The 26,942-nt window shown below is 42.2% G+C and overlaps 1 protein-coding gene across 1 annotated transcript in view; it reads right to left on the reverse strand.

Moving 5' to 3' along the window:
- The window catches only part of ATRIP (ATR interacting protein), a 260,422-nt gene that overhangs the window by 78,520 nt on the left and 154,960 nt on the right, over positions 1–26,942 (reverse strand). The window contains exons 10-11 of the mRNA XM_082265110.1: positions 25,493–25,584; positions 9,876–9,962 (exon numbers count right to left, since the gene is read on the reverse strand). Of these exons, the coding sequence (XP_082121236.1) occupies positions 9,876–9,962; positions 25,493–25,584 (179 nt within the window). The remainder of the gene's footprint in view (positions 1–9,875; positions 9,963–25,492; positions 25,585–26,942) is intronic.

Raw genomic sequence — 26,942 nt, forward strand, 5'->3', positions numbered from 1 at the left:
CCATTGGAAGCCTCTCTCATCTCAAGTAGGCCGAAAAGCCAGGGCCTCAATTTTCGGACGGCGCGGAAGTCCGTGCACTCCGTGCGCGGAAGTCCGTGCAAAAATGACAGGACACCTTCTGCAGGGCAGCCCAGGCGCCAGGTTGCTAATTCTAGACGCAAATGCGACCTGGCGCCCGGGGTTTGTCGAGCCCTGGGCTAAGCCCAGATAACACCACAAATGAGGAGAATCAAACCAAAAATTGAAAAATCAAATAACATAAAATAAAATGTAATAGAAAATAGAAAAAAAAAAAATGAGACAAAAACCAAAAATAAAATCAGGCAAGTTGGTGAAGACACCATGCTTAGGACTACTTTTATCCATCATAGGTTTAGATTCCATGCCATTGTAGGATAACCAGGCTTGGATCCTGAGGAAATAAGATGGTTGTGAAATGTGTAAACCCATTACACCAGATCCATCTTGTCATGCTGGATTGATTGATCTAAATAAGTCAGCTACATATAACCATACATGGCAACTTTTCCATGTGTATTTATATGATATTTTAATAACTTTTTGATGTATGTTCTCGCATTTAACCACTTAAGCCCCAGACCTATTTCGGACACTTTTTGTTTACAAGTTAAAACCAGTATTTTTTCCTAGAAAACTACTTAGAACCCCCAAACATTATATATATTTTTTTAGCAAAGACTCTGGAGAATAAAATGTCGGTCATTGCAAAATTTTTTGTCACGCGGTATTTGCGCAGCGGTCTTTAAAACGCAAAAAATTTGAAAAATCACATTTCACTGCATTTAAAAAATACTAAACAGTAAAGTTAGCCCATTTCTCTTGTATATTGTGAAAGATGATGTCACACCGAGTAAATAGATACCCAACATGTTACGGTTTAAAATTGCTCCCCCCCGTGGGATGGCGACAAACTACGGTCAATAGAGATCTCAATCGGCGACCGTTTAAATTTATTTAACGGTTACCAGTTTAGAGTTAGAGTGTAGCTGTTTTTTTTAAATTATTGCCCACACTCGGCGGTCGCGGCGATACCTCACATGTGTGGTTTGAACAGCGATTTCATTTACGGCTCGACTTGCGTATACGTTTTTTTTTGTGCGCGAGCTAACGGTGACGGGGGCGGCTACATTTTTTTTTTCCTATTTATTTTTTCTTTTTTTTTTTAACTTTATTACAGGTTTTTTAGAAAAAAAAAATCTGATCACTTTTATTGCTGTCAAAAGCAATGTAAACATCCCTTGTGACACCAATATGTAGTGACTGGTACACTTTATGGAGGGATCGAGGATCTAAAAGACCCTAGACTCCTCCACTATACTTCCATGTATGCAAAACGCCGAAAACGGTGTTTTTGCATACAGCCGATTTTCAAATTTGCTGTCTTTTGCAGCACAGTAATCCGTAAGTGATGTCATGGACGCCGCCTCCGGGTTACGTCATCGGAGACCCGATCGATGCCAATTCCGGCATTCACCGGGACTCCATCCAGCTGGCGGACGTGCCGGCTGCATGCTCGGGGCTCCCGGTGGGACGGCAGCCCCGAGCAAAGCCACGGAAGGCGGCGGGAGGACGTCCCCTCCCGCTCACCCGGGTAACGATCGAGCGGCTCCCGAGCCGCATCGGTCGTTACCGACGGAAAGCCGACCGTTGGCTTCAAACCACGGTACCGGGATGATGCGTCTAGCTAGAGGCATCATCCCGGTATAACCCCGCAAAATTACCCGACGTATGGGTACGTCGATATGCGGTAAGTGGTTAAAGTTCCCAATTTATTTGTCCCCACCCCAGGGGTTCTGGTGGAGAGAGAAAGATATATTTGACCTCTGTACAAATTATAAGTAAGACCTCATTGAGAATATGCAGTTAAGTTTTTTTGCACCAATTCACAAAAAGGATATCGGGGAACTGGAGAAAGTGCAGAGAAGAGCAAGCAAACTGATAGGAGACATGGAGGAGCACAGCTATGAGAAAAGATTAGCTCAACTAAAATTATCTTCTCTTACGAAGAGGTGTTTAAGGCAGGGGGGATATGATCACCTGGTATAAATAAGTAGTCCATATAGTGAACCTGGTGTTGAGCTATTCACTTTCAGAAAATTAGAAGACAAAGGGGTAGTCTTTACGTCTGGAAGAAGAGAGATTTAAAGGGATAATAAACCCATACGTAAACACTTTATGCAGATTACCATTTCTTGTGATGGCTACATTCATTTTCTTTTTAGGCTTTCTTTTTTTTCACTTGGAGATCTGACCAGTAATTCTATTCATCAAAAGAACAAGCTCTCTTACAGATGTAGCAGTTGCAGGGATAAGACAAAACTTAAAACTGGCAGGGGTGCTTACAATGATCAGTTTTTATGTAAAATCTTGATCCTGAAAGGAAAAAATGGTTTGTTGTAACGGCTTATAAAGTTCGAGCTGGAGTTCAGCTTCAATTTGTTAGTGTATGTAAATCTGCTAGTCCACCTAACACTCCCCTCCCCCCAGACTGACAATGCTGCTGTGCGAAGGTGCCTCTGTGCTTATTCATCCAGAGTAGGGAAACTAATACTAGAAGTGTGTTGCTGGCCATATCACCATGGGAAAAGGCCCAAAAAAGAAAAATGTAGCCACCTCTTCTAATGAATAGTAAGTTGCAACTTGCAAAATATTACATTTTTGGTTTAACACCGCTTTAACCTTCACATGCAAGAGGGAAAAATGTGGAATAGATTCCCTCAAGAACTAGGTCTAGCCAGCTCAGTAGATGGTTTTAAAAACAGAGCTGGATGCATTCTCAAATGCATAAAATATAACTGGATATTGACATATATATGTAATAATACCAGGGGTAGTTAGTCCAGGGAATATTCAATTTGCCTCCTAGGGAATCAGGTAGGAATTTTTTTCCCAGATGGAGCAAATTTTACTTCTTTGCCCCTCTCTTGGTTGAACTAGATGGACGTGTGTTTTTTTTTTTTTTTTTTTTCAACCTAACTATGTAACTATGTTTCCAAGCATTTTAAAAACCTTACTTTATATAACATCTACAACCATTCTGCATATATCCAGTGTCGTTTAACCACATGCCGACCAGCCACCGTAGTTATACAGTGGCAGGTCGTCTCTGTTACACGAAACATACCTGTATGTCGCTTCGTGTAGCAGTTAGTGTGGGCGGGCACACGCGCTAATTGAATAGAGAGGGAGCCAATCAGTGGGTCCAGAGGCCGCAATGTCCGCCAGGCACCGGCAATCACTCCCCATGGAGACAGAACGGCGGTCTGCCGATGTAAACACGGCAGACTGCTGTTCTGTCAGTGATGACCACAGGGATCCTGTGTTCCTCCTATTTAGAAACACAGGTCTCTATGTTCATCCAGTGAGCCCATCCCCACACAGTTAGAAAGCACCCCTTAGGCACATTTAACCCTTTGATCGCCCCCTGGTGTTAACCCCTTTCCTGCCGACGATCACTTATGCTCAAACCAATCGATATACACTTATTGGGATTTTTTTTTACCAAAAATATGTAGCAGAATACATATTGGCCTAAAATTATGAAAAAAATTAGATTTTTAACTTTTTTTTTTATTGGGAATGTTTTATAGCAGAAAGTAAAACATTTTTTTTTTCAGAATTATCACTCTTTTTGTTTATAGCGCAAAAAATAAAAATTGCAGAAGTGATCAAATACCACCAAAAGAAAGCTCTATTTGTGGGAAAAAAGGAAATCAATTTTATTTAGGTACAGCGTCGCACGACTACGCAATTGTCAGTTAAAAATAACGCAGTACCCTATCGCATAAAATGGCTTGGTCATTAAGGGGGTAAAACCTTCCGGTCCTTAAGTGGTTAAGCATGCCAAACCAAGATCTCTGAAAGCAGCACAATGCATGGCAAAGTGTGGTATTTTTTTTTTAAAGAGGTTTTCATTTTTATTATTTTCAAGTCAGTTTACAAACAGTTTAAAAGAATTCTACAAGTTTCAGACTAGCCATAAATCCCCCTACTACCCACTATCCCAATCCCTTCCATCTCCTTACTTATTTCCACTCTATCCTAGGTTACACTCCATCTACATTGCTATGTGCATTTACCGGACCCAAATCTTTAGTCGCCCCCCTGATCTTTAAAATATTTCTATGTAATCGCTAGTCTTTTTAAATTCTGTCCATTTGCTCCATTTGTATTCTGAAAATTTTGGGTTGTTGTGAAAACAAGGATCTTTGATAAAGCTTCAGTGGAGACACCTTTTTCCCATGAGAACTCTAAGACTGCATTCACACTTGAGCGTAGCGTTTTTGCGCGTTTACCGCGTTTTTTTCCGAGATTTTCAGGCGTTTTTTTCAGGCGTTTTTGGAGGCAGGCATTCACACTTGAGCGTAGCGTTTTCACGCGTTTACCGTGTTTTTTTCCGAGATTTTCAGGCGTTTTTTTCAGGCGTTTTTGGAGGCAGGCATTGACATCTATCAAAAACGCTTGTAATCAGCCCAAAAAGAAGCTCATGTACTTTTTTCAGCTACAGGCGTTTTGCTTCAGGCGTTAAAACGCTCAGATGTGAACATTAAACATTAACATTAAACATTAAATGAATGGGGTTTTACTTGTTGGGCATTTTGGAACGTTTTTTTTTTTTTTTTGAGCGTTTTTGGAGCTGAAAAACGTTTAAAAACGCCCAGGTGTGAATGGAGCCTTACAGAAGTGAATTCCCCTTTCTAGGGGTAGATTTCCTCTCACTTCCTGTTGTCTCCCTCTGTAAGTAGGAGTCATTTGTAAGTTGCATGTTTGTAGCTGGGAACTGCCTGTATGTGCTTTTACCGGTGTTATATACCATCCCCATAGACATTTGTAGTTAATTTCGATGATATTCACATCTATGGCAGTGCAGTGTATGGCTCTCAGCACAGTATTCACTTTGTGCTCTTTTAAACTTGATCCTATTTCTTTTTTCCAAGTTTCTATGAGGTTTCCTCATACCCACCATCTCAGTTAACACTCAGTATACACTGAGTAAACACTCAGTATATCTGAGACATACTAAGTTTTATTTTTATTAATGGATTACAGAGCTTTTCCACTAGGTTTAGCTCTTTTTCTGATCTGATGGGCTGAGGCAAGGATCCTACAAAATGTTTTAATTGTAGATATCTCCATTCTAGTATCATGTTCCCTCCCTTAAGTGGGTTACACACTAGTAGAAAATCTGCCGAAAATTCCCGTCCAAGGTAAAATCGTACGATTTTCGGCTAGTGTGTACACAACTTTCAGCAGCCGATGCCGACATTTTCAACGAAAAAGAACGGAGGGACAAACACCAAAATTTTTATCTTCTGTCCCCAGGCGACCAATTTTCGTTTAATGTGTATGCAGTACGTCCGCGAAAAATCGGATACGAAAGACCGCGCATGATCTGAAGTTGCTGACGACCCGGAAGTCTAGGAACAAATGTCCCAAAAAATAAATAAAAAATCGGATGAGAAATTTCGTAAACTTTATGCACTGTCAACTAAAAACGGTTATGACCGCTGAGCATGAGAGAGAAAAATCGGAGGATATTTCGTACGATTTTCATCAAGTGTGTACGAGCCATAAGTGTTAAGTTCATGATAAGGCCTAATCTTTCAATTATGTGTTATATCTTTTAACTGCATATTCCCCACCCAACCACCAAACTGTTTCCCCATTCCTGGTGCAAAATATTTTGTTCCCTCTAGTGGTAATAACAGAGAGTTGTATCCCCACTTGGCTTGTCTGTGCATCATATCCCAGATCTTATATACAACTCTCATTATTTCATGTGTATCTTCGTGTATTTCCCTATACTTTGGTGGAATCCAAATATTCATATCTAATTGTGTTCGACTTAATGTGGTTTCAATCTTAACTCATCTTTTATCTGAGTTTTTTTGTCCACTCTATCATATGTGAAATCACAGCTGCCATATAATATCTTTTAATACCTGGTGCTGCTAATGCTCCCTGTGTTTAAGCTCTACTGAGGGCCACATACGGCACTCTAGGTTTTTTTCCCTTGCCATATAAAATTTAGCAACATTGTTTTTATGGTTTTAAAATATGCCGATGGAATGGCGATTGGTAGCTTTTGAAATTTATATAATATTTTAGGCAAAATTATCATCATAAAACATATTTATTCTCCCCAGCCATGAAAGTGGGCAGCTCAATATTTTTCAGATGTCTGATTTTATCTCGTTTAGCATGGGTATATAGTTGGCCCGGTACAGGTTTTCAAGTGATGGTGTTAAATTTACCCCCTTGATATTTTTATTTTGCCTAAGTAAATGGGAATTCCCTCTGCAATGCCCGCTCTTCTTTTTTATTTAACCCCAATATTCAAGATTTCTGACTTTATTGGGTTTATCTTAAAATTTGACAATTCCCCATATCTCTTCAGCTCCTTAATAACATTTGGAAGCATTATTCTAGGGTTGTTAATAAAAAATAAAACATTGTCTGCGTATGCTTCAATTTTGTGTTCTTCCTGTCCAACCTTCATTCCACTTATGTCTATGTTATTCCTTATAGTCGCCAATAATGGTTCTAATGACAGGACAAACAACAGGGGCGAGAGAGGGCATCCCTGTCTCGTCCCATTGCACATTTCAAACTGTGGTGATAAGTTGCGATTCACTTTTACCAATGCTGATGGATTCCTTCACAGTGCTCCTATCCTCTGAGACATCCTTGGTCCGATACCCAAATCCTTTATTGTTTCGGCCATAAACTCCCAGTCTACCCTGTCAAATGCTTTTTCAGCATCGATTGACAGCAGGAGGGTTGGGACGTCAAGGTCTCTAAATTTATGTAATAGCAGTTGTGTTCTTATCCCATTATCTGAGACATCCTTGGTCCGATACCCAAATCCTTTATTGTTTCGGCCATAAACTCCCAGTCTACCCTGTCAAATGCTTTTTCAGCATCGATTGACAGCAGGAGGGTTGGGACGTCAAGGTCTCTAAATTTATGTAATAGCAGTTGTGTTCTTATCCCATTATCTTTTCCTTCTCTTCCAGGGATAAATCCTATCTAGTCTGCATAAATCCACTCTGCCATTAAATCCTTCAATCGGGATGCCAATATCTTTGCCTATAGTTTTGTATCTGCGTTTAACAGTGCTATTGGCCTATAACTAGAACATAGGGTTGCATCTTTCCAATTTTTAGGTAGAATTGTTATATGGGCCTGCAGTGATTCTACTCTCATTTCCCCCTTTTCAGCTATCTCATTCATATATGAGCAAAGTTTCGGACCAATATGTCCTTGAATCTCTTGTAATAGTGGGTGGTGTACCTGTCCAGACCAGGGCTTTTCCCAGTTGGAGAGTTCTTTAGGGCCTCCCTTACCTCCTTCTGAGAAATTGGTGTCTCTAATACTAATAATTTATCTATTTCTATTTTAGGCAACTTTGATTCCTTTATGTATTCTTGTATCTTTTGTTTTCTATGCTGTTCTACTTCCTGTGTTTCCTTTTGACAAACAGTATATCAAGTTTTATAATAGATTTGGAATGCTTTAGCCATTTCTGTTGAATAAACCATTTCCCCCCTTACTGTTCTTTATTTTTTTCTATATAGTCATTTGATTTTTTACTTTTTAATAATCCTGCTAAATATTTTCCTGGTTTGTTTCCCCATTTATATCTTTCCTCAGCGACTCTATTAAAGCATTGTCTAGTCTCTTCCTCCAACATTTACCTCAATTGGTCTCTTTTTAATACTAGAGTTTTTTTGTGTCCCATCATCTATGTTGCCTTTATGTTTTTGTTCCAAATCGTGTATCTCTATTATTAATCTATTTATACAGGTAGTTTCCTTTTTTTTTTCCTAGAGCCTATTGAGATAAATATTCCTCTGATGTATGCTTTATGAGCTTCCCATATTGTGGCCATAGGAGATATCTGGGGTATCATTCACAAGGAAATATTGGTCCACTTCCTTATCTACCCTTCTTCCCACTTCCTCATCCTGCAACAGTTCTTCATTTATTCTCCAAATGTTTACCTTTCTAGGAGTCCCTGGAAGTTTTATCTCCAAACAATTGGGGCATGGTCCGATATAGTCATTGTCCCTATTGATGTACTAACCACTGCTTCTATTAACCTATGTTCTATCATTATACAATACAGTCTTGAGTGCACAGGGGAGTAAAAAAGAATAATCCCTCTCCCCAGGATGTTGGATTCTCCAAGAGTCTACCAATTGGCAGTGAAAAAGCTTATTCCTTACTTCCCTGAGTTGAATTCCTCCCATCATCCACACACTTGATGTACAGTCCACAATATGATCCATGCAGAAATTAAAATCCCCTGCTAAGAATTACCTTTTTAAAGGAAGTCAGCTTATCTATCATTTTTCTCAAGTAAGATTTTTATTTGGGCAATAAATATTTCCCATAGTTGTCCTTTCAGCCGTTTGCTACCCCTTTGCCCTCTTAATTGGTAAATCCCCATAATACCATATTGGGTAATGTTTTGAGTATATTTTCACATTTGTATCTTGTGTGATACAAGTCTCCTTTAAGAAGACTATGTTAGCAGAGTTACATCTTAGCTCCTCCAATACTTTGTGTCTTTTAGTTGGCGTATTTAATCCTCTGACATTATATGACAGTATTTTCATGTGGTTCATATCGTCTCTCCTTCTCCTCTCACCTCTTTCAGTTTATTGCCCTCCCTTTTCCCATCTAGCCTAAGCCGAGTGAAGGAAAGGGGTTTCTTCAGCAAAACCTCTGCAGGAATCTATGACTGAGTTCAATAGGGAAGACAACATCGACTGGTAGTACTGTGGAGTTGGAACAACTTTGTTTTCCCTTTCCCCTTCTATTTTAACTCTCCCAACCCCTCCATTTTCTTCCTGATCCTCCTTCCTCAACCACCCCAGATCCACCCCCTCCTCCATCAGCTCCCCCACCCACTCTCGATCCACTCCAGGGCAGAGGAAAAAAAAATAAAACTTCAGTTTTTTTTTGGAGGCTAATCCACTGTTCTTTTTGTGTTATCTCCTCTATTTCGACCTCGTCATGCCAATCTAGCATTTTTGGCATAGGAATCTCCAATTTTCTACAAAAATCTTGAATTTCCCCAGAAAATCCTAATCTTGCTATACGCCCATTTCTTCTGCCTATCAAGCAGGCTGGAAATCCCCAGTTATACTGTATTCCTTGTTTTTGTAATAATTCCACTAGTGGTCTCAATAGGCCTTCTTCTTAACGTGGCCTGTGATATATGTGTGAAAATATGCATATTTGCACTTTCATAGTTTATAGATGGTTTCCTTTTCAGATTCTCCCAAATCTGGGCCTTATCTGAATAATTCTAAAATCTTATAATAACGTCTCTGGAGGTGGTATTGCCCATTGGCATTTGGGTTTAGGGTGAGCCATCCTTAAGGGAACCACTGAGTTTTGCTGGTGGAACTCCAATCCGAAAAGAGGTGAAAGGAATAGTGAAATTGGGGCTCTATTATTAATTACAAGCAAGTATAAAGAGGTCAGGATGGAGGTGAACCCCCTACTGAACTTCCATGGTTTCATTGAATTCCTATTTGTTTAGTCAATGGCGCATCTCCTCCAACCACTGCAAAAGAGTTCTAAGGAGGAGAAGGTTTGGGAAACTTGATAGCACAGAGGTACAAAGTTGAATCCTTAAAGAGTGACAGGATAACCAGTCATCTTTCCCCTTTTTGGGTCCATCATTAAATCTCTAAGCTCTTTGTAGTAATCCTATGGAATTTTACGTACACCACAACTCTTAAAGCCAAACTGACAATGGAAAAGGAAAACAAAAAGAATGCCAATTACTCACACACAGTGGGCTATACAAGTTTTATAAAAATGTACAAAAGGAGAAGTACCTCTCTGTTACACTGACATTGAACTCCTGACTCAGAAGAAGGATAATTCCAGCCTTGAGTAATCAGCTTGTTTTGCAGCCTAATCACCTAGAAAAAAAGGGAATACATATCAGTGTGTAGGGGAAACATGTCTATAAATAAAGAATTTGTGAATAACAATCAAAGTTAATGTATAGTTAATGTATATATAAATAAACCTTCCGTGCTATCCCTATAGCTAAATCTAAGAACACTGTGCTACAAAACTAAATAATATGGGAGGCAGCTAAACACCAGTCTTCATCCAACTACCTGTGCAAATGCAAATAATATATACAGTAAAACCTTGGATTGCGAGCATAATTCGTTCCGGAAGCATGCTTGTAATCCAAAGCACTCTTATATCAAAGCAAATTTCCCCATAAGAAATAATGGAAACTCAGATGATTCGTTCCACAACCATTTATTCATAAGTCATTCAGTTTATAGTCCATATAAAAAGATTATAGCATTGCGATAGGTTATATAACCATAAAATGTCCATCCACAAATAGCCGCTTCCACAAGGGGATAAGAAGCAAAATCCAGTAGGAGCTACAGAGTATCAAAGAGAAGAAAGGTGCCTCTAAGTGTAGCAGTATGGTTCCATTTAATGAAGGTACAACATTTAGCAACTCACATGGTTGATGAATAAAACAGGCACATCTAAGTATGCAGGCATCCGGGGTAAAGCTGTCCACATGGACTATCTTCTGCACCGCCGGCTGCCAGTCTGTAATCCTGACCGGGAAGACCACCCTGCAGTAAAGGGATCTAAAAGCGAGGGGCAGCATGGAAGGGATGACGTAGATGGCGGTGCGGAGGATGGTCTATGTGGACAGCTTTAGCCTGGATGCCTGCATACTTAGATGTGTCTGTTCCAATCATCAACCATGTGAGTTGCTAAATGTTGTACCTTCATTAAATGTAACCATATTGCTACACTTAGAGGCGCCTCTCTTCTCTTTTATACTCAGCTGTGACTAGAAGCTACTTGTATATCAAGACATCGCTTGTAAACCAAGTCAAAATTTATTTGAAAATTTTGCTTGTCTTGCAAAGCGCTCTTAAACCAAGTTACTCTCAAACCAAGGTTTTACTGTACTACTTTCATGTATGCAGGGCCCGTCTTCAATACGTTAAGTGCATAGATTACTTAATATATAAAGTTCATCAGATATTAAAATAATATTAATACAATAAAAACTATAACTATTATATATATATATATATATATATAGTGTATATATCAAAGTGAGTACATCTTTCAGTGCCAGGCCATGAAGATTTATATGCATGAAATCTGTGAAACGTGTAATCACATACACTCAAAAAAATCCTGTGTGTATTGGCCTTTATACACCACGGTGCCTGTCACCTAAGGGTATCTTTTTACCCGCTTGGGTGGACCCCACTACCTAAAAGGAGGTCAGTATGTGCCCTTGCAGTGTAAAAGTGCCACTGCTTCCAATGACCGATCAAATCCAGTCCACAGCTCTCAGAGTAGTGTCTTATATGTAAGAGGCAAGAGGAAAAAAACCATAGTGCAGATCACCCATAGTTTTGCTTTGTGCACTGGTCCAAATCATTTAGTGAAGGGGGGTTATGGTGCTTGGTTGTTTTTCAGGAATTTTTAAGGCGTCAGCATACCAAGACATTTTTGGCAATTCCATGCTACCAACTTTATGGACAAGTGGGGTGGCCCCTTCCTGTTCCAACATGACCTTGCACCAGTGCACAAACACGGTCCATAAAGACATGCTTCTGGAAGAATGGCCAAAACAGACACAGGTGGCCAGGGCACCCATTAAAATCCTGGCTTTAGGCTCCCATTAAACAGCTTAGATCAAGGGCAGTCCAAGGGCAGAATGCACTTACCTGTTCAAGGATCCAGTGCCCTCTTCACCCAAGCCAGTTCTTCACCGCCCTTTAGGTCCCCGGCATGTTAAACGTGGGAAGCTGGCTGTGACCCCTTGCAGATTCAAAGTCGGCTTCCTACCTTACACGTATGAGTCGCGCTGCACTTTGTGAATGGTTCCGCAGCCTCTTGAGACCTGTGGAGTGTCCCATGAAGTTGCCAGCATGGGGGAACAACTTCCGGTGAAATCACCAAGGCGATTCCAGCGGAAGTGGGAGCCGGTACTTGCCAAAACTAGGTATCGCTTCCCCCCCCAAAGTAAAGCAAACCTCCAATATTGCTGGGGGGATAGTAAGGGTGAAGTCACGCTTTAATGTAAGTAACGCTGCTCCCACTGACCACCAACAGTTTACGGTTTTGTATATTGATAGTTTATTTGAATATTAACGGGTTTGTATATTTAACAGTTTACCGTTTTGTATTTTGTCCTGGTCATGCACAACTTTTGCTAGTTTCAAATAGATCAGAGTGGTTGCCGCATATACTTTTTAGGTTTTTATTTCTGTCTGTGTCCTTGCTTAGGAGTTTCACCCTCTTTTTTTTATCCTAGTGACTGGGACTGAAAGTGAGGAAAAATGTCACCAAAACAGGTATAGAGAGGAAAGATTTTGAGGAGATCACATCCTTTGGTGAAAACTGTCTAAGAGAGAATTTCCTTATTTTGGAGAGGGAAAAAAAAATATTTGAGGGAAAAAACAAAATTGCAATGTGATCAAAAGATCTAGAGACACAGAGGCAGCTCACATTACATTTACCTCTCAAAGCTCCCTTGAGGTACTACTTCCCAACCCATTTAACCCTATGTTGTGATTCCTAAATCCACACTGGCTGGACAACCAGGTAGTATTGGGAGAATTCTCAAAGAGCATCTCTGAATATTGGGGTCTTAACTCTTACATGTCCTCACAACCGCAGTGTGGGAAACATTCAAAAGCTTCTCTGCAGCACTCTGAGCCAGGGAAAAAATATTGCAACAACAGTCCCCATAAAAAAAGTCCAACATTTAGACAGCTTCCGATGACGTCAGTTCTATGACGGAACGCGTCAAGCTGACACGCACGTCGCTACGTTTTGCGTTTCAGCCTGGAACGCACGCCAGAAAAGGCTCTTCTGGTGCGGCGCGACTCCCTTGTTTTAGTGTGGGAAGCCGCATGGGAGCCTGACCTTTTATTATTGTGAGTTCTTTTTACTGGACTCTTTTTTTATTGGATTGTGCACCTGTTATTTGCCCTATTGGGGCCAACTTTAAAAAAAACTACCAATACAAATACTACAGCATGAGGAGATATTTCTTTTTTCATGTTCAATGTTCCTGAGATTGGTGCCTGAAAACAGTGAGTGTATGAAAAAGACCATCCGGGAGATCACAACAAGCATCCCACTGAGATCAAGGAGATCTTGCAGGCTTATTTGGACCCCTTTTTGCCATATGGTAAGAGGGGTCAACATCATCTGGTGAGTGTGCATTTCTGCTATTCTCTTCCCAGCACTGAGGGTGTCACCATCACTATCATTTTGAAGACTTTGCACTTTATAAAAATTTTACTTAAAAGTAGTACGGTCAGAAGGTGGAGGATTAAAAGGAACCAGCACAGTGTCTAAATGTTGGACTTTTTGTTAAGGGGACTGTTAATTTTTGAAAATAGGATTGCACGTTTTAATATTATTTACATATATTTATTTATACGCGTATTGTCACAATTGCACTGAGCACTTTAAGAATTATAGTATTATTAGAAGTGTTTTTTTTTTTATATTGTATGACATTAGATGCAGTTTTTATGTTTTTGAACATGTGCTGTTGATCGCACAATTCTGCGATAATTTTTTTAAACGAATGGTGGCGGTGGCATGATAATGAACGGCTCCATGTTGCAAAGATCTGTACACAATTCCTGGAAGCTGAAAACATCCCAGTTCTTGCATGGCCAGCATACTCACCAGACATGTCACTCATTGAGCATGTTTGGGATGATCTGGATTGGCGTATACGACAGCATGTTCCAGGTCTTGCCAAAATCCAGCAACTTTGCACTGCCATTGAAGGGGAGTGGACCAACATTTCACAGGCCACAATCAACAATCTGATCAACTCCTATTCGAAGGAGATGTGTTGCACTGCGTGAGGCAAATGGTGGTCACACCAGATGACTGGTTTTAGGACCCCCCCCCCCCAATACAGTAAAACTGCACATTTTAGAGTGGCCTTTGTGGCCAGCCTAAGGCACACCTGTGCAAAAATCATGCTGTATAATCAGCATCTTGATATGCCACACCTGTGAGGTGGATGAATTATCTCGGCAAAGGGGAAGTGTTCACTAACACAGATTTAGTCAGAATTGTGAACAATATTTGAAAGAAATAGGCCTTTTGTGTACATAGAAAAAGTCTTAGATCTTTGAGTTCAGCTCATGAACAATGGGTGCAAAAACAAAAGTTGTGCATTTATAATTTTGTTCAGTGTATTATGCAATAAAGCTTAATAAAAGAAAAAAAAAATTGGCATGTTCATGTCCATCACAGGAATACCAAGAGAAAATACTCAAATGCTGGACAGTTTCGCACCAGGCCGAATACCTTTATGCTACCAACCTACATTAGATAAATCATACCAATTGGCGCAATATACGGATAAGGCATGAGCTTCGTCTGCTAGACCTTAAGAAGAAAACATTTTATACACTACTCTGAAAATATTTGAGTACAGCAACTAAGTCGTTCAATTACTGGTTTATCTTGCCAGGCCAGGCAACGCTCTCACCTCCAGTCCATGGACAGTGACCCCATCAGGTCATATAGGGACACTACCTCAAGAGATTGTGGATGCCTTCACTCCTTCCATTCATCGCTTTATACTACAACTGTCCAATAATCAGATGCCCGTCAGCCTTTCGGAAGAATATCTCTTTTTCTACACCAACTCAAATGAAGGCGGATTTATTTGGTCAATCCCATCACTACTTCTAAAATAGAATTTGCTCTCTCCCAACTGCCCTCCTAAACTCAAGTTCCAGACAGATTTCCAGCTGAACAATATGCTAAATGCTTAGTCCTCAACTACTTGAGACTTTCTTTGCAGTACTAGAGGCAAAAATTATACCCCACTGCACGAGGAAGGCAATTACGGTTAGTATCCCGAAACCCCAAAAAGGCTGTGCCAGATGCGAGTCCTATTGTTCCATCTCCTTAGCCTCTTCCCTACCGGTGCATTGTAAAATGACGCTGGCAGGAATGTCTCTGCCCTTCAGGTGGACATCATATGATGTCGGCCTGTTCTTGGCACTCTCCCGCGCCTCTGGGACACAGCCTATCCCCGATCAGTGTAAAGAGGCAATAAAAAATGGCTCTTTACCATGTGACCGGCTGTGTCCAATCACAGCCGGCCACATGCACGGTCCTCGTGCACGCCGCTCATGCGCCCGATCGGGGATGGAGAGTGTCACTCTGACACAGTCCATCCCCGATCTGGGTAAAGAGCCAATGAGATTGGCTCTTTATCACGTGACCGGCTGTGTCCAATCACAGCCAGTCACAGAATGTCAACTAACCCGGTAACTAGCTGTTACCGGGCTCTCCTCCTCACACACCGATCCTGTGTGAGGAGGAGATTGCGGTAACAGCTAGTTACCGATTACAGTGCACACCAAAACACACTGATTGCCCCCCCAATAAAGAGGACCTGTCACTAGCCCATCAGGTACTCTGATGACAGGTACTCGGGTACTATGATGGGCTGGTGACAGGTACTCGGGTACTCTGATGACAGGTACTCGGGTACTCTGAGTACCTGTTACCAGAGTACCCATGTACCTGTCACCAGCCCATCAGAGTACCCGAGTACCTGTCATCAGATTACCTGACTACCTATCTGCAGCCCAATAGAGTACCCGAGTACCTGTCACCAGCGCATCAGAGTACCCGAATACCTCTCTGCAGCCCATCAGAGTACCAAAGTACTTTTCTGAATCAGATCAGTGTACCTAAGTACCTGTCTGCAGCCCATCAGAGTACTTGAGTACCTATTTGCAGCTCATCGGAGTATCTGAGTACCTATCTGCAGCCCATGCCTCCTAGATTATGTGTTGGGGTCTTTCCAAAATGGGGTCATTTTGTGGGTAATTCCATTGTCCTGGTGCTCCAGAGCCTTCAAAAGCGTGATAGGTCGTTAGGAAATTATATGTGTAATTTATGCTCACAAATGTGGTATCACCATACTCAGGAGGAGGAGCAGAATGTTATTTGGAGTGTAATTGCAAGTATGCATATACTGTGTGTGAGAAATAAACTTGTTATTATGACAATTTTGTGTAAAAAAAAAAAAAAATACATACATTTTCCCAAGAATTGTGGGAAAAAATTAAAACTTCAAAAAACTCACCATGCCTCTTAATAAATACCTTGGACTGTCTACTAAAGGGGTAATTCGGGGGGGTATTTGTACTGTCCTGACATTTCAGGGCCTCAAGAAATTAGATAGGCCGTCGATACATCAGGTGTCATAAATTTTCAATGATTGGCACCATAGCTTGTAGACTCTATAACAGTGGTCCTCAAACTACGGCCCGCCAAGGTCCAGAAACCCGGCCCACCAGCAATTGCAGAACCAGGGGTTGGGCTGTGGGGCAGGGTGGATTTTTCCACGGCTGCTGTTTGCTGACATTACTTTTTTTTTCTGTGTGCAGGAAATCGTCTGCGGCGGCCGCCAATTGGCTGTGTTACTGCCGCGCTGCATTCTGGGAGTTGTAGTCCTGACCGCACTCAAGTTCCTTGTGGCGGTGGGTGTGGAGAACTGAGCAGGGGCACGCAGCAGGAAACTACAACTCCCGGAGACTTTGAAGGCAGGCAGAGGCGGGGCTCACGGCGCAATAGGGAACAGGTTAAGCGCATCACATGACCCGCTCAGGCTCGCCGCTGGATGGCTGCAACAGTGCAGCCTGAAGTTTTTAGAAAGAGTGAGAGCAGCTTACCTTGGACCGAGAGTCTGTGGACTGGAGGCAGAGAGCGCCAGCCTGCCAGGGGACGCATGTTACTGGCTCGGACTGGGCACTGGCTGCAGCTTGAAGTGGTCATCACCCCCAGGAGGCCGAGGCAAGGACCTGCTGAGCTGTCATAGGCATCGCTGAGGTGAGGCACCCTGACACCCCCGAGTGACCCCCACATTCCATCTCACCCCCTCCACATACACCCCATTTACCCTGCCCGCCCAGTAACCTCAAAACAGGAAATAGCCCCCAACACTGTCTGGCTGTCAGGTTCTGTGCTGGCTATAGCCTGTAGGTCCTGCTCTCCATGGCCTGTTAGTCCTGCTGTCCATGGCCCGTTGGTCCTGCTGAGAGCTGGCCATGGCCCGTTGGTCATGCTGAGAGCTGGACACGGCCCGTTGGTCCTGCTGGCAGCTGGCCATGGCCTCTGGGTCCTGCTTGGAGCTGGCCATGGCCTGTGGGTCCTGTTTGGAGCTGGCCATGGCCTGTGGGCCCTGCTGGCCATGGCCTGTGGGCCCTGCTGGCCATGGCCTGTGGGTCCTGCTGGGAGCTGGCCATGGCTTGTAGATCCTGCTGGGAGCTGGTCATGGCCTGTGGATCCTGCTGGAAACTGGCCATGGCCTATGGGTCCTGCTGGCCCACAAGTCCTGCTGGCCTGTAGGTCCTGCTGGGAGGGGTTTTGGTGCTGCACCCCAAGCCGGGAGCTGGCCATGGCCAGCAGGACCCACAGGCCATGGCCAGTTTTCAGCAGGATCCACAGGCCATCGATCGATCCGCTGATCCCCCGCTGAGAAAAACGGAGTCCGCCGACGGAACTCCCTAGTGTGAAAGAGCCCTTAAAATGTGGAAAGAGCCTTCTTCCCCCTCCATTAACACTTGGGAGAAAAAAAAACAAAAACATTCTGCCCCTCTATAAACTCATTTTTTCAATAAAATCTGGGGACCATGGGTTGCATTTCATTACTTTGCATCTACTTCTACTATATATAGGGTTATCTTTAGAAACCTGGTTCCAAAGGAGCGAGTGTTTGTTTTGCCACAACCTTGTTTCTGAATGTTGTTATGACGCTATCCCATTTTTCTACATATATTATTATCTACTCCTGTACACTGAGACATGAGAGACTGTTAAAGCAGTATTAACCACTTCAATACAGGGCACTTTTCCCCCTTCCAGCCCAGGCCAATTTTCAGCTTTTAGCGCTGTTGCATTTTGAATGACAATTGCGCGGTCATGCAACACTGTACCCTAAACCAAATTTATGTCATTCTTTTCCCACAAATAGAGCTATCTTTTTGCGGCATTTGATCACCGCAAGGTTTTTTGTTTTTGCTACACAAATAAAAAAATACTGCACCGATGAGCACTGATGAGGCCGCACTGACATGCAGCACTGACTGGCACTGATATGTGGCACTGATATGCAGCATTGGTGGGCACTGATAGGCGGCACTGGTGGGCAATAATGGGCAGCACTGATAGATGGCAATGATGGGCACTGGTGGGCAGCACTGATGGGGAGGGCACTGGCAGGCAGCACTGATGGGGAGGGCACTGGCAGGCTCCCTGAGCCCTGATTGCCATATCCCTGGTGGCCATAGTGGGCATACCTGGCAGGGTCATGGGTGGGCATCCCTGGTGGTTTTAGTGGCACCCCCCCAAGGGTCTGCACTGGTAATCAATGCTCCGATTACCAGAACAGACCCCCCCCCCGTCAGCCTGTCAGGAGAGCCCCAGATCGGCTCTCCTCTACTCGTGCCTGTCAGGCACGAACTGAGGAAAGCCGATCAACGGCTCTTCCTATTTACTATGTGACCAACTGTGATTGGACACAGCTGGTCATGTGGTAAAGAGCCTACGTCAGAGTGACACACCGCAGCACCGATCGCCGCTCTGCGGGTCAGGATAATACAACCACCTTCCCACCGCCAATTGCCTATAGGGCTGGCGGGAAGCGGTTAAACCCAAAAGCAGACATTTATTATATTGCAGCTTAACATTTCGTAAATGTGATGGCGGCATTAGAATGCCTAAAAAGAAAAAAACGTTTTTTTATTTTTATCTGGTGATCTGGTAAAGTCAGTTGTTTCTCAAAAGCACAAGCTCTCCTGCAAATGTACCATTTAACACTGTTGATACAAACCATTTACCACTGGCAGGGGTTGCTAACAATCCCCAGCTTTTTTTGAATTTATGTAAAAATCTTTATAGCAAAAAGAAGAAATGGTTTGCTCTTACTACTTAGAAAACATTAGCTGGAATTTGGCTTTCATTTTTTAGTGTATTTAAATCTGCTAGTACATTTAACACCCCCCTTCCCCTATGACTGACAATGCAGCTATCCCAAGATGCCCCCGTACTCTTTTATCCAGAGTGTGGCATTCTAATACAGGAGGTGTGTTACTGGCCAGGTCACCAGATGAAAACAGAGGAAAAAAGCCTAAAAAAAGAAAACTAATGCAGCCACACCATCTAATGATTGGGGAGCTGCAGTATATTTTGGTTATGGGTTTAATACTGCTTTAAGCTTCTGCATAATATTTTTCATCTTACACAGACTGGAAAAAAAAAAAAATCAAAACTACCAGCAAGAGCTGACCTTTACTGTTCACTCTCTTGCCTCCAAACTTCCTGACTGGTTCTTTCATTTTATGGGCAGCCTCAATGACCAAATGTTGATTTTTACATTAAACATGATTTACATATGACAAACCGGTTCAATCCCTAGGAAACATTATTCCATTTTTTTACTGAAGGTATTTCCTGCTCATGCATCATTTTCTTCAAGATCCCAATTTAAAATACCTGGGTTGATGTCAGGATTACAATATCTCCATGCAAGTATGTAGGAGAGGATATCCAACTCTTTATCATACATCATGGGACACAGAGAAGCCTAATTAATTGTTACTATCAAGGTTATGTGCCACCTACATGCGATTGGACATTGGAAAAAAATAGGACAGGATAAACCCTCCTAGATATAAACTCTCTCTGCAGGCAGGGCTCCAGTTCTTTTTTGGCAGTGTATGAAGATTGCTGTGCACTTCTTTGCATGATTCTACCAGAGTCTCAAACTGGTTCAACAAGGATCAAAAGACTGGTGCTTTCCATATACATTCCCATATTTGTGTTCCGTCAGCGTGAAGGGGTTAAGGATGTTTTTTACACAGACTTGGCTTACCCCGACAAGGTGTTCGCTCTACTGAAGAGGGAAGCATTCACTAAGTAGAGTACAATCTTTTTTTTTTTTTGCAAGACAAAACCCTGGAAACTATGGTCAAAGCGCTTTTGCAATTGGCAGTTGCGGCTTTCAAAGTCTGCCAAAGCTTAGAGTTGGAGAAAGAAATCTGTTCAGAGGGTTGGAGCCCTCCAGCGGGGATACCGATTTGGGCAAGCGTTTCACAGATTTCCCTCAAGTCCAGTGTTTTGCTGTGGATGCCCCAAAGGATCCCCAGAAGTGTCCACAGTTTTCGGTGGAGTACCGCCATCTTCAATTTGTGGCCCTGGCATTTAGCATGTCCATGGCTCCCACAGTGTTCAAAAGTCCTGGCCTCAATTCTGGGTTCGATTTTTAGTCTCCAGAAGTTGGCATTGATCCCAGCCCAGTAGTTAGAATATTTGTATCTGGGCATGCTCCTGGATTCGGCCCAGGGGTGAGTCTTTCTCCCTCTGGGTAAGTGCATTGATTTAAAGAATTAGGTAGCTTCTCTTAGGATTCTATGGAATTCCTTCTTTTGCCTACAGAATGAAGGTCTTGGGGAATAGGTTTGCCTTGCTCAAGGCAGTTCCCTTTGTTCAGTTTCATTTTAGGCTTCTGCAGCAGAATGTTTTAGCAGCATAGGACAGGAGAATGCAGCTATTGGATTCTCCAATATCTCTATCACCTAGCCCTCTACATTCTCTGGACTTGTGGATGTCTTCACAGCTATTGAAGGCAAGAAGGTCCTTTCTCCCCAAATCTTGTGCCGACAGCAGACGCCAGCCCAGTGGGTTGGGGGTGGGAATTCTGGATCAACTTTGGTTGCAGGACTCTGGGTCTCCAAAGGAGCGGTCGTTGTCCATCAGTATTCAGGAAGGACAATTTTACAGGCTCTCCTACATTAGTCAACACATTTGCAGAGTCTCCTAGTGAGAGTTTAGTCACTCAACGCCACAGCCGTGGCATACATAAATCATCAAGGAGGTACAATTGGTCGGCAGCCCAGGAGGTAGTGTGGCTCATCCTGTCTCGAGCAGAGCTTCATGTTCCAGCTCTGTACATTCCTTGAGTAGAAAAGCAGTAAGTGGTCTTCAGCCATCAGCACTGTTTTTTGAAGGAGTGGGCTCTTCACCCCGAGGTGTTCAAAGACATCTATCAAAAGGTGGGGCAGGCTGGATGTGGACCTTCTGGCATCTATGTTCAAAGTGAAACTGGACAAGTTAATCTACAGAACCAGGGCTCCTTAGGCTTTTTGGTGGATGCGCTGGTGACTCCATGTGTCCAGTTCTCAATGACTTATGTCTTCCCTCTGTTACAGCTTCTCCCACACCTAGTCCGCAGAATTCAGGTGGAAGGAAAACTGGTGATACTGGCCCAAGAAAATGTGGTATTCTGACATCATGAACATGTTGGCGGAAAGTCAGTGGGTCCTTCCAGACGATCCCAACCTCCTGTCACAAAGCTCAAATTTCTGTCCTTTACAGCTGCCTGCTAAACAGCTTGGCTATTGAAGCCAGGGTCCTAAGAGACAGGGGAGTCTTTGACCTGGTTACTCTTCTTCTTCTTGAGAGCTAAGAAGGCTACTTAAAACCAGATTTACCATACCAGATAGAAAGTAATTGTGCTGCAAGTTTGATAATGACTTGCTAAGCTATTGCTAGACTTGCCAGGCTTCACAAGTTTGTTGCACAATTGCAGCAAGTCCGCATTGCATGACTCCAGATCAACTTTCTTTGCAAACATTCTGCAAGTTTGCTGCAAGTTCTGGTTCAGTTATGGTGTGCAATAGTCATCCCACCACAGGGGTCACTGTAGCTGAATTTTAATGCTGCAGACTTGCAGAGCTCTTGCTGTAGACTCACCACTGCAACTTCGCTTCTGCTAGAGACTTGCCACGCAAATTTGCTACAAATTGGAAAAGTGTCAACTAGAACTTGTGCTTCAAGTGCTCTGCAAGTGTACAACTTGCCAGTGAAAATGTGCAGCAAGTTAACAGGCTTCCAATTTAACACTATCTGGGATAGGACCTGGAAATCATAGATTACCTGATGTGAAGCTAGGAGTTTGCATTCTTGCAAGTATGTTGTGAGCTATATCTTGGCTTTCCTCCAAACAGAGGTTGATATAAGTCAGGCCTTGAGTTCGACCAAGGGTCAAAGCTTCAGCCTTAGTTAGGCCATACAAAGAGCGGATTTCTTTCTTGCAACCTCGATTCCCCCATTAACACAGACAGGGTTCACAGGGGAATCCCTCCTGCTGAGCCATTGTATTCTCCCGGCAAGGGAAGCAATCACTGCCGGGAGAAGACAGCAATTATTGCTAGTGGCTATACCACCTGCTAGCGATAATCATATTTAAAATCCGGCAGGCTGGTTGTACGATCAACCGATAAACTTTCAGCCTGCCTGTACATGCTGAACCAGCCAAGACTGGAACTGTCTATGCCCGGTCTTAGCGGTCCTTTTTTCAGGGGGCCGAATGCTGCTCATTTGTTGGTGTGTGTCTTTGTACAGGGTGTCACATGTATTGCTCCTGTGGTCAGACCACCTTTATCCCAGAGGAATTTGGTTCTTTTTTTCAGCAAAAATCTCCATTTGAGCCTGTACGAGACCTTCACTTAATTCTTCTGATGCAGAAAGCTGTATTTCTGGTTGCCTTTACTTCAGCTTGTAGGGTTTCAGAATTGGCAGCCCTTTCCTGCGTTTTTGGTTCTTCACCATGACAAGGTTGTTTTTCGTCTTCAGCTGCCTTCTTTTTTTTTTTTTTTTTACATAAATTGGTTTTAGCCTTCGATCTCAACCAGGACCTTCCTTTTGCCCTAGGCCTTAGTCTCTAAAAGACAAACCTCTCCACATCTTGAATTGAGCGATCAGATTCTTTCTTTGTATTTGCTGAAAGACCAAGTAAATGTCAAGTAGCTACCAAATGTATTATTTCTCATTGGATTTGGCAGCTTATTTCTCAAGCTTATGGTTTGAAAGACCTCCCACCTTTTTTCGGTGATGGTCAATTCTACCAGCCCAGGAGTCTTGATGCCTTCTGGGATACCCATTACCAAACTTCAATAGCTTAGGTCTGCAAGGCCGCTCTCTGGTGCACATTTTTACAAAGTTTTACTACGTGGATGTTGGGGCCACAGTGGAAGCCTTCTTTGATTGCAATGTTTTGTAGGCTGCTGCGCAAGGTTCTTTCCTGTTAGGTTTTTGTTTTTTTGGGCCTGGTGGCTTGTTACCATGTTGCTTTCCCCTCATGTTAAATGCTTTTGGGCATACCTGTCTAAAAGGATTACTATAGCTGCTCTGTGTCCTGTGAAGTATGATAAAGAAAATATGATTTTTGGCTTATCTAAAAAAAAAAAAAAAAAAAAAATTTTGGAGTACGATCAAGGGACATAGGAATCCCTCCTCCTCTGCACTTTATGGACTGCTACAAAAATTGGAGCCCTGACTGCAGGGAAGGGGTTATATCTAGGTGGAGACTTCCTGTCTTTTTTGCCAATGTCCAATCACCTCTTGGTGGCACATAACCCTGATAGTAAAGATTAATTAAGCTGCTCGGTGTCCCATGATGTACTCCAAGAAATGGATTTTACAGGTAAGTGCAAAATAATTATATATTTTTTTATGTTTAATGGAGTAACATCATATCTTTACAAAGGGAAAGTGTGTGTGTGTGTGTGTATATATATTATATATATTATATATATATATATATATATATATATATATATATATATAGTGTATCTCACAAAAGTGAGTACACCCCTCATATTTTTGTAAATATTTTATTATATCTTTTTTATGTGACAACACTGAAGAAATTACACTTTCCTACAATATAAAGTAGTGAGTGTTCAGCTTGTATAACAGTGTAAATTTTCTGTCCCCTCAAAATAACTCGACACGCAGCCATTAATGACTAAACCACTGACAACAAAAGTGAGTACACTTCCAAGTGACAATGTCTAAATTGGACCCAATTATCCATTTTCCCGTCCCAGTGTCATGTGACTTGTTAGTGTTACAAGGTCTCAGGTGTGAATGGGGAGCAGGTGTGTTAAATTTGGTGTTATCACTCTCACTCTCTCATACTGGTCACTGGAAGTTCAACATGGCACTTCATGGCAAAGAACTCTCTGAGGATCTGAAAAAAATAATTGTTGCTCTACATAAAGATGGCCTAGGCTATAGGAAGATTGCCAGGACCCTGAAACTGAGCTGCAGCATGGTGGCCAAAACCATACAGCGGTTTAACAAGACTCCACTCAGAACAGGCCTCACTATGGTCGACCAAATGCTCAGCGACATATCCAGAGGTTGTCTTTGGGAAATAGACGTATGATTGCTGCAGAGGTTGAAGGGGTGTGGGGTCAGCCTGTCAGTGCTCAGACAATACGCGCACACTGTAAAGTCTCTAACATCTACCAGCTTGGGCTGATATAAAAAAAATCTATCACCCCCCCACCTACTTAATACTCCAAAATCCTTAATCCCCAAATTTTGGAAACGGTCTACCATTGCAACCGTACAAATGTGGCTTGAACAAGTTGCTCATCTTGCCCGCATGGAGGACCTCTCTTTTGACTTTAAAGATCAAGCCCACATTTATTCGGAGAGATGGGCCTGCTGGCTCGCCTTCACTTACTCCTCAAAATACGCTGAAATCATGGCTTAGAACTCTGGTGCCCCTTCTCAACCTTAACATTAGTCTTGGACCCATTTATGATTGAGTTTCACATAATATACCTCATATGTATGTTTTGCATATGTGGTTCACCGGATAGGAACCCCTCCTCTCCCTCCCTCTCCCTTCCCACTGTGCTTTATTACCCCCCTTTTTCTCTTCTTTCTGTTTATTTGGCACATTTATAGGCTGTTCTATTGCACAACTCTGATGTATGTTGTAAACCCTAACTGGTTGTTCATGTTTTCTGGACATCCACCATTGTTTATACAGTGTCGTGTCTGTACTGTCTGTATTTTCTATTTGATATTCTTTAATAAACAGATATTAAACAAAAAAAACATCTACCAGCTCTATGATATCATCATGGAGGAGTGGAAGAGGACTCCAGTAACAACCTGTGAAGCTCTGGTGAACTCCTTGCCCAAGAGGGTTAAGGCAGTGCTGGAAAATAATGGTGGCCACACAAAATATTGACACTTTGGGTCGAATTTGGACATGGTCACTTAAGTTATTTTGAGGGGACAAGCTGTACACTCACTACTTTACATTGCAAGTAGTGTCATTTCTTCAGTGTTGTCACATGAAAAGATATAATAAAATATTTACAAAAATGTGATGGGTGTTCTCACTTTTGTGAGATACTGTGTATACACACACATACATACATACATACATACACACACATTTACAATGCTATATACAAAAAGTACCATAAGTCAGCAGCAGAAAGCAAGAACATGATACTAACCATTTAAGTAATGACTGTAAACTTTGGGGCAGATTATAAAAAAAGCAGTACCCTTTACTTACCTCATACTCAAACTGTACCCAGAGTGATTCCGATGCCTGTTTGTCTGGTTTTAAAGTGATGTACATGTATAAAGTAAGCAGGATACAACTTTCTGCCAAAAAAAGAATACATAACACATTACTATTCTTTTCCTGACAATTTATATCTTCAACACTGTTTCCCAGTTATGCATTGACTTTGCCTGTCTTTAAAGTGGAACTTTATGCTCTCAATCAACAATAGCCATTTTTAATCCCCATGCAGCTAATTTTAGTAAAGAGATAGGAAGGTATATTATATTTACTTGTTTTAAACTTTTTAAAACTTTTCTTAAGTTGCTTCCTGGTTTAGGGCCTAGGCCAAAATTATGTCTTACATCCCAGGAGTTGTCATGAACCTCTTTTTCCTTCATCTGGGAGGAGAGTTTTTCTCAGCTAAGCACACCCTTCTGTCTGCATGTCTGAGCTAGGGACAGAAATTCTCTGCCTTTACTCAAGATTTCTGTGGCTAGAAATGCTAGGGTGCATTTTTCATAGTGACTTCCTAACAAAATAAAGCATTGAGACATGGATAGATGGGTAAACGAATGGATGGCTGAATTAGAGTGCTTTGAATATTAAAAATTAGTTTAATGGCACTTTTGGTTTATGGTGCATATACAGTTAACTTCTGCTTTAATATAGGCATATTTTATGTTCAGATCAGTTGCTGAATTGAAAGTGGACAATGCTAGGTGTCAGAGAGGTTGCATGGGGGCCCCATCATCTGTAGTATGCCCTTACTCAAAGTAATAACATTTGTAAAAGGGGCAAATTGCTAGTAGGAAGAGGTGAAGAGAAAACAAAGTCACTTGACAGCCCTCATGATTGTTGAGATTACATGCAGTTCAAGTCAAAATTGGACAGTTAAACAAAACCTTTCAGAATATCTATCAGACACCCTTGATTTCAGAATTACCCAAGCTCCAGGATATTAATCATTTCTACAAATGTCCATATAGCGATCATATATGACCATCTCCTTTATTTCCAGGAGTAAATCAAGATGTGAAGTAGAGTGATACTTATATAGGCTTGCTTCTGATAGATGGCACCTTAAACTAGCTCCATTTTATCTTCAGCCTAACTTCTGAGAGGAGTACAGTAAGGGATCAGAAGTAACCTGAAATCTGACCGTGATGCTATGTCAATGGATTCCCAGCTCCTAAAAGTGCACACATTTATCTGATACGGTTAGGCAAATCCATAATATAGGAGACAGTGTGGTAGTAGGTGTGGGAAATCAGGCCAGGTAGTTTATTTAAAGAAACGGTCAGATGACCATAGACCCATCACGGCAGCAGTATCATACTGTGGAGAGGGTATAGAAGCAGCTGGGCATGATATAATCCTAGACCACTGGTGTAAAGTGGGATTGAGCATGGCTTAGGGGAAAATGAAAGTGATTGTGGCTGAGAGGGAAGATATGTAT

This window comes from Pelophylax lessonae, assembly GCF_965119305.1.
Source record: "Pelophylax lessonae genome assembly, chromosome: 8".
NCBI classification, from domain to species: domain Eukaryota; kingdom Metazoa; phylum Chordata; class Amphibia; order Anura; family Ranidae; genus Pelophylax; species Pelophylax lessonae.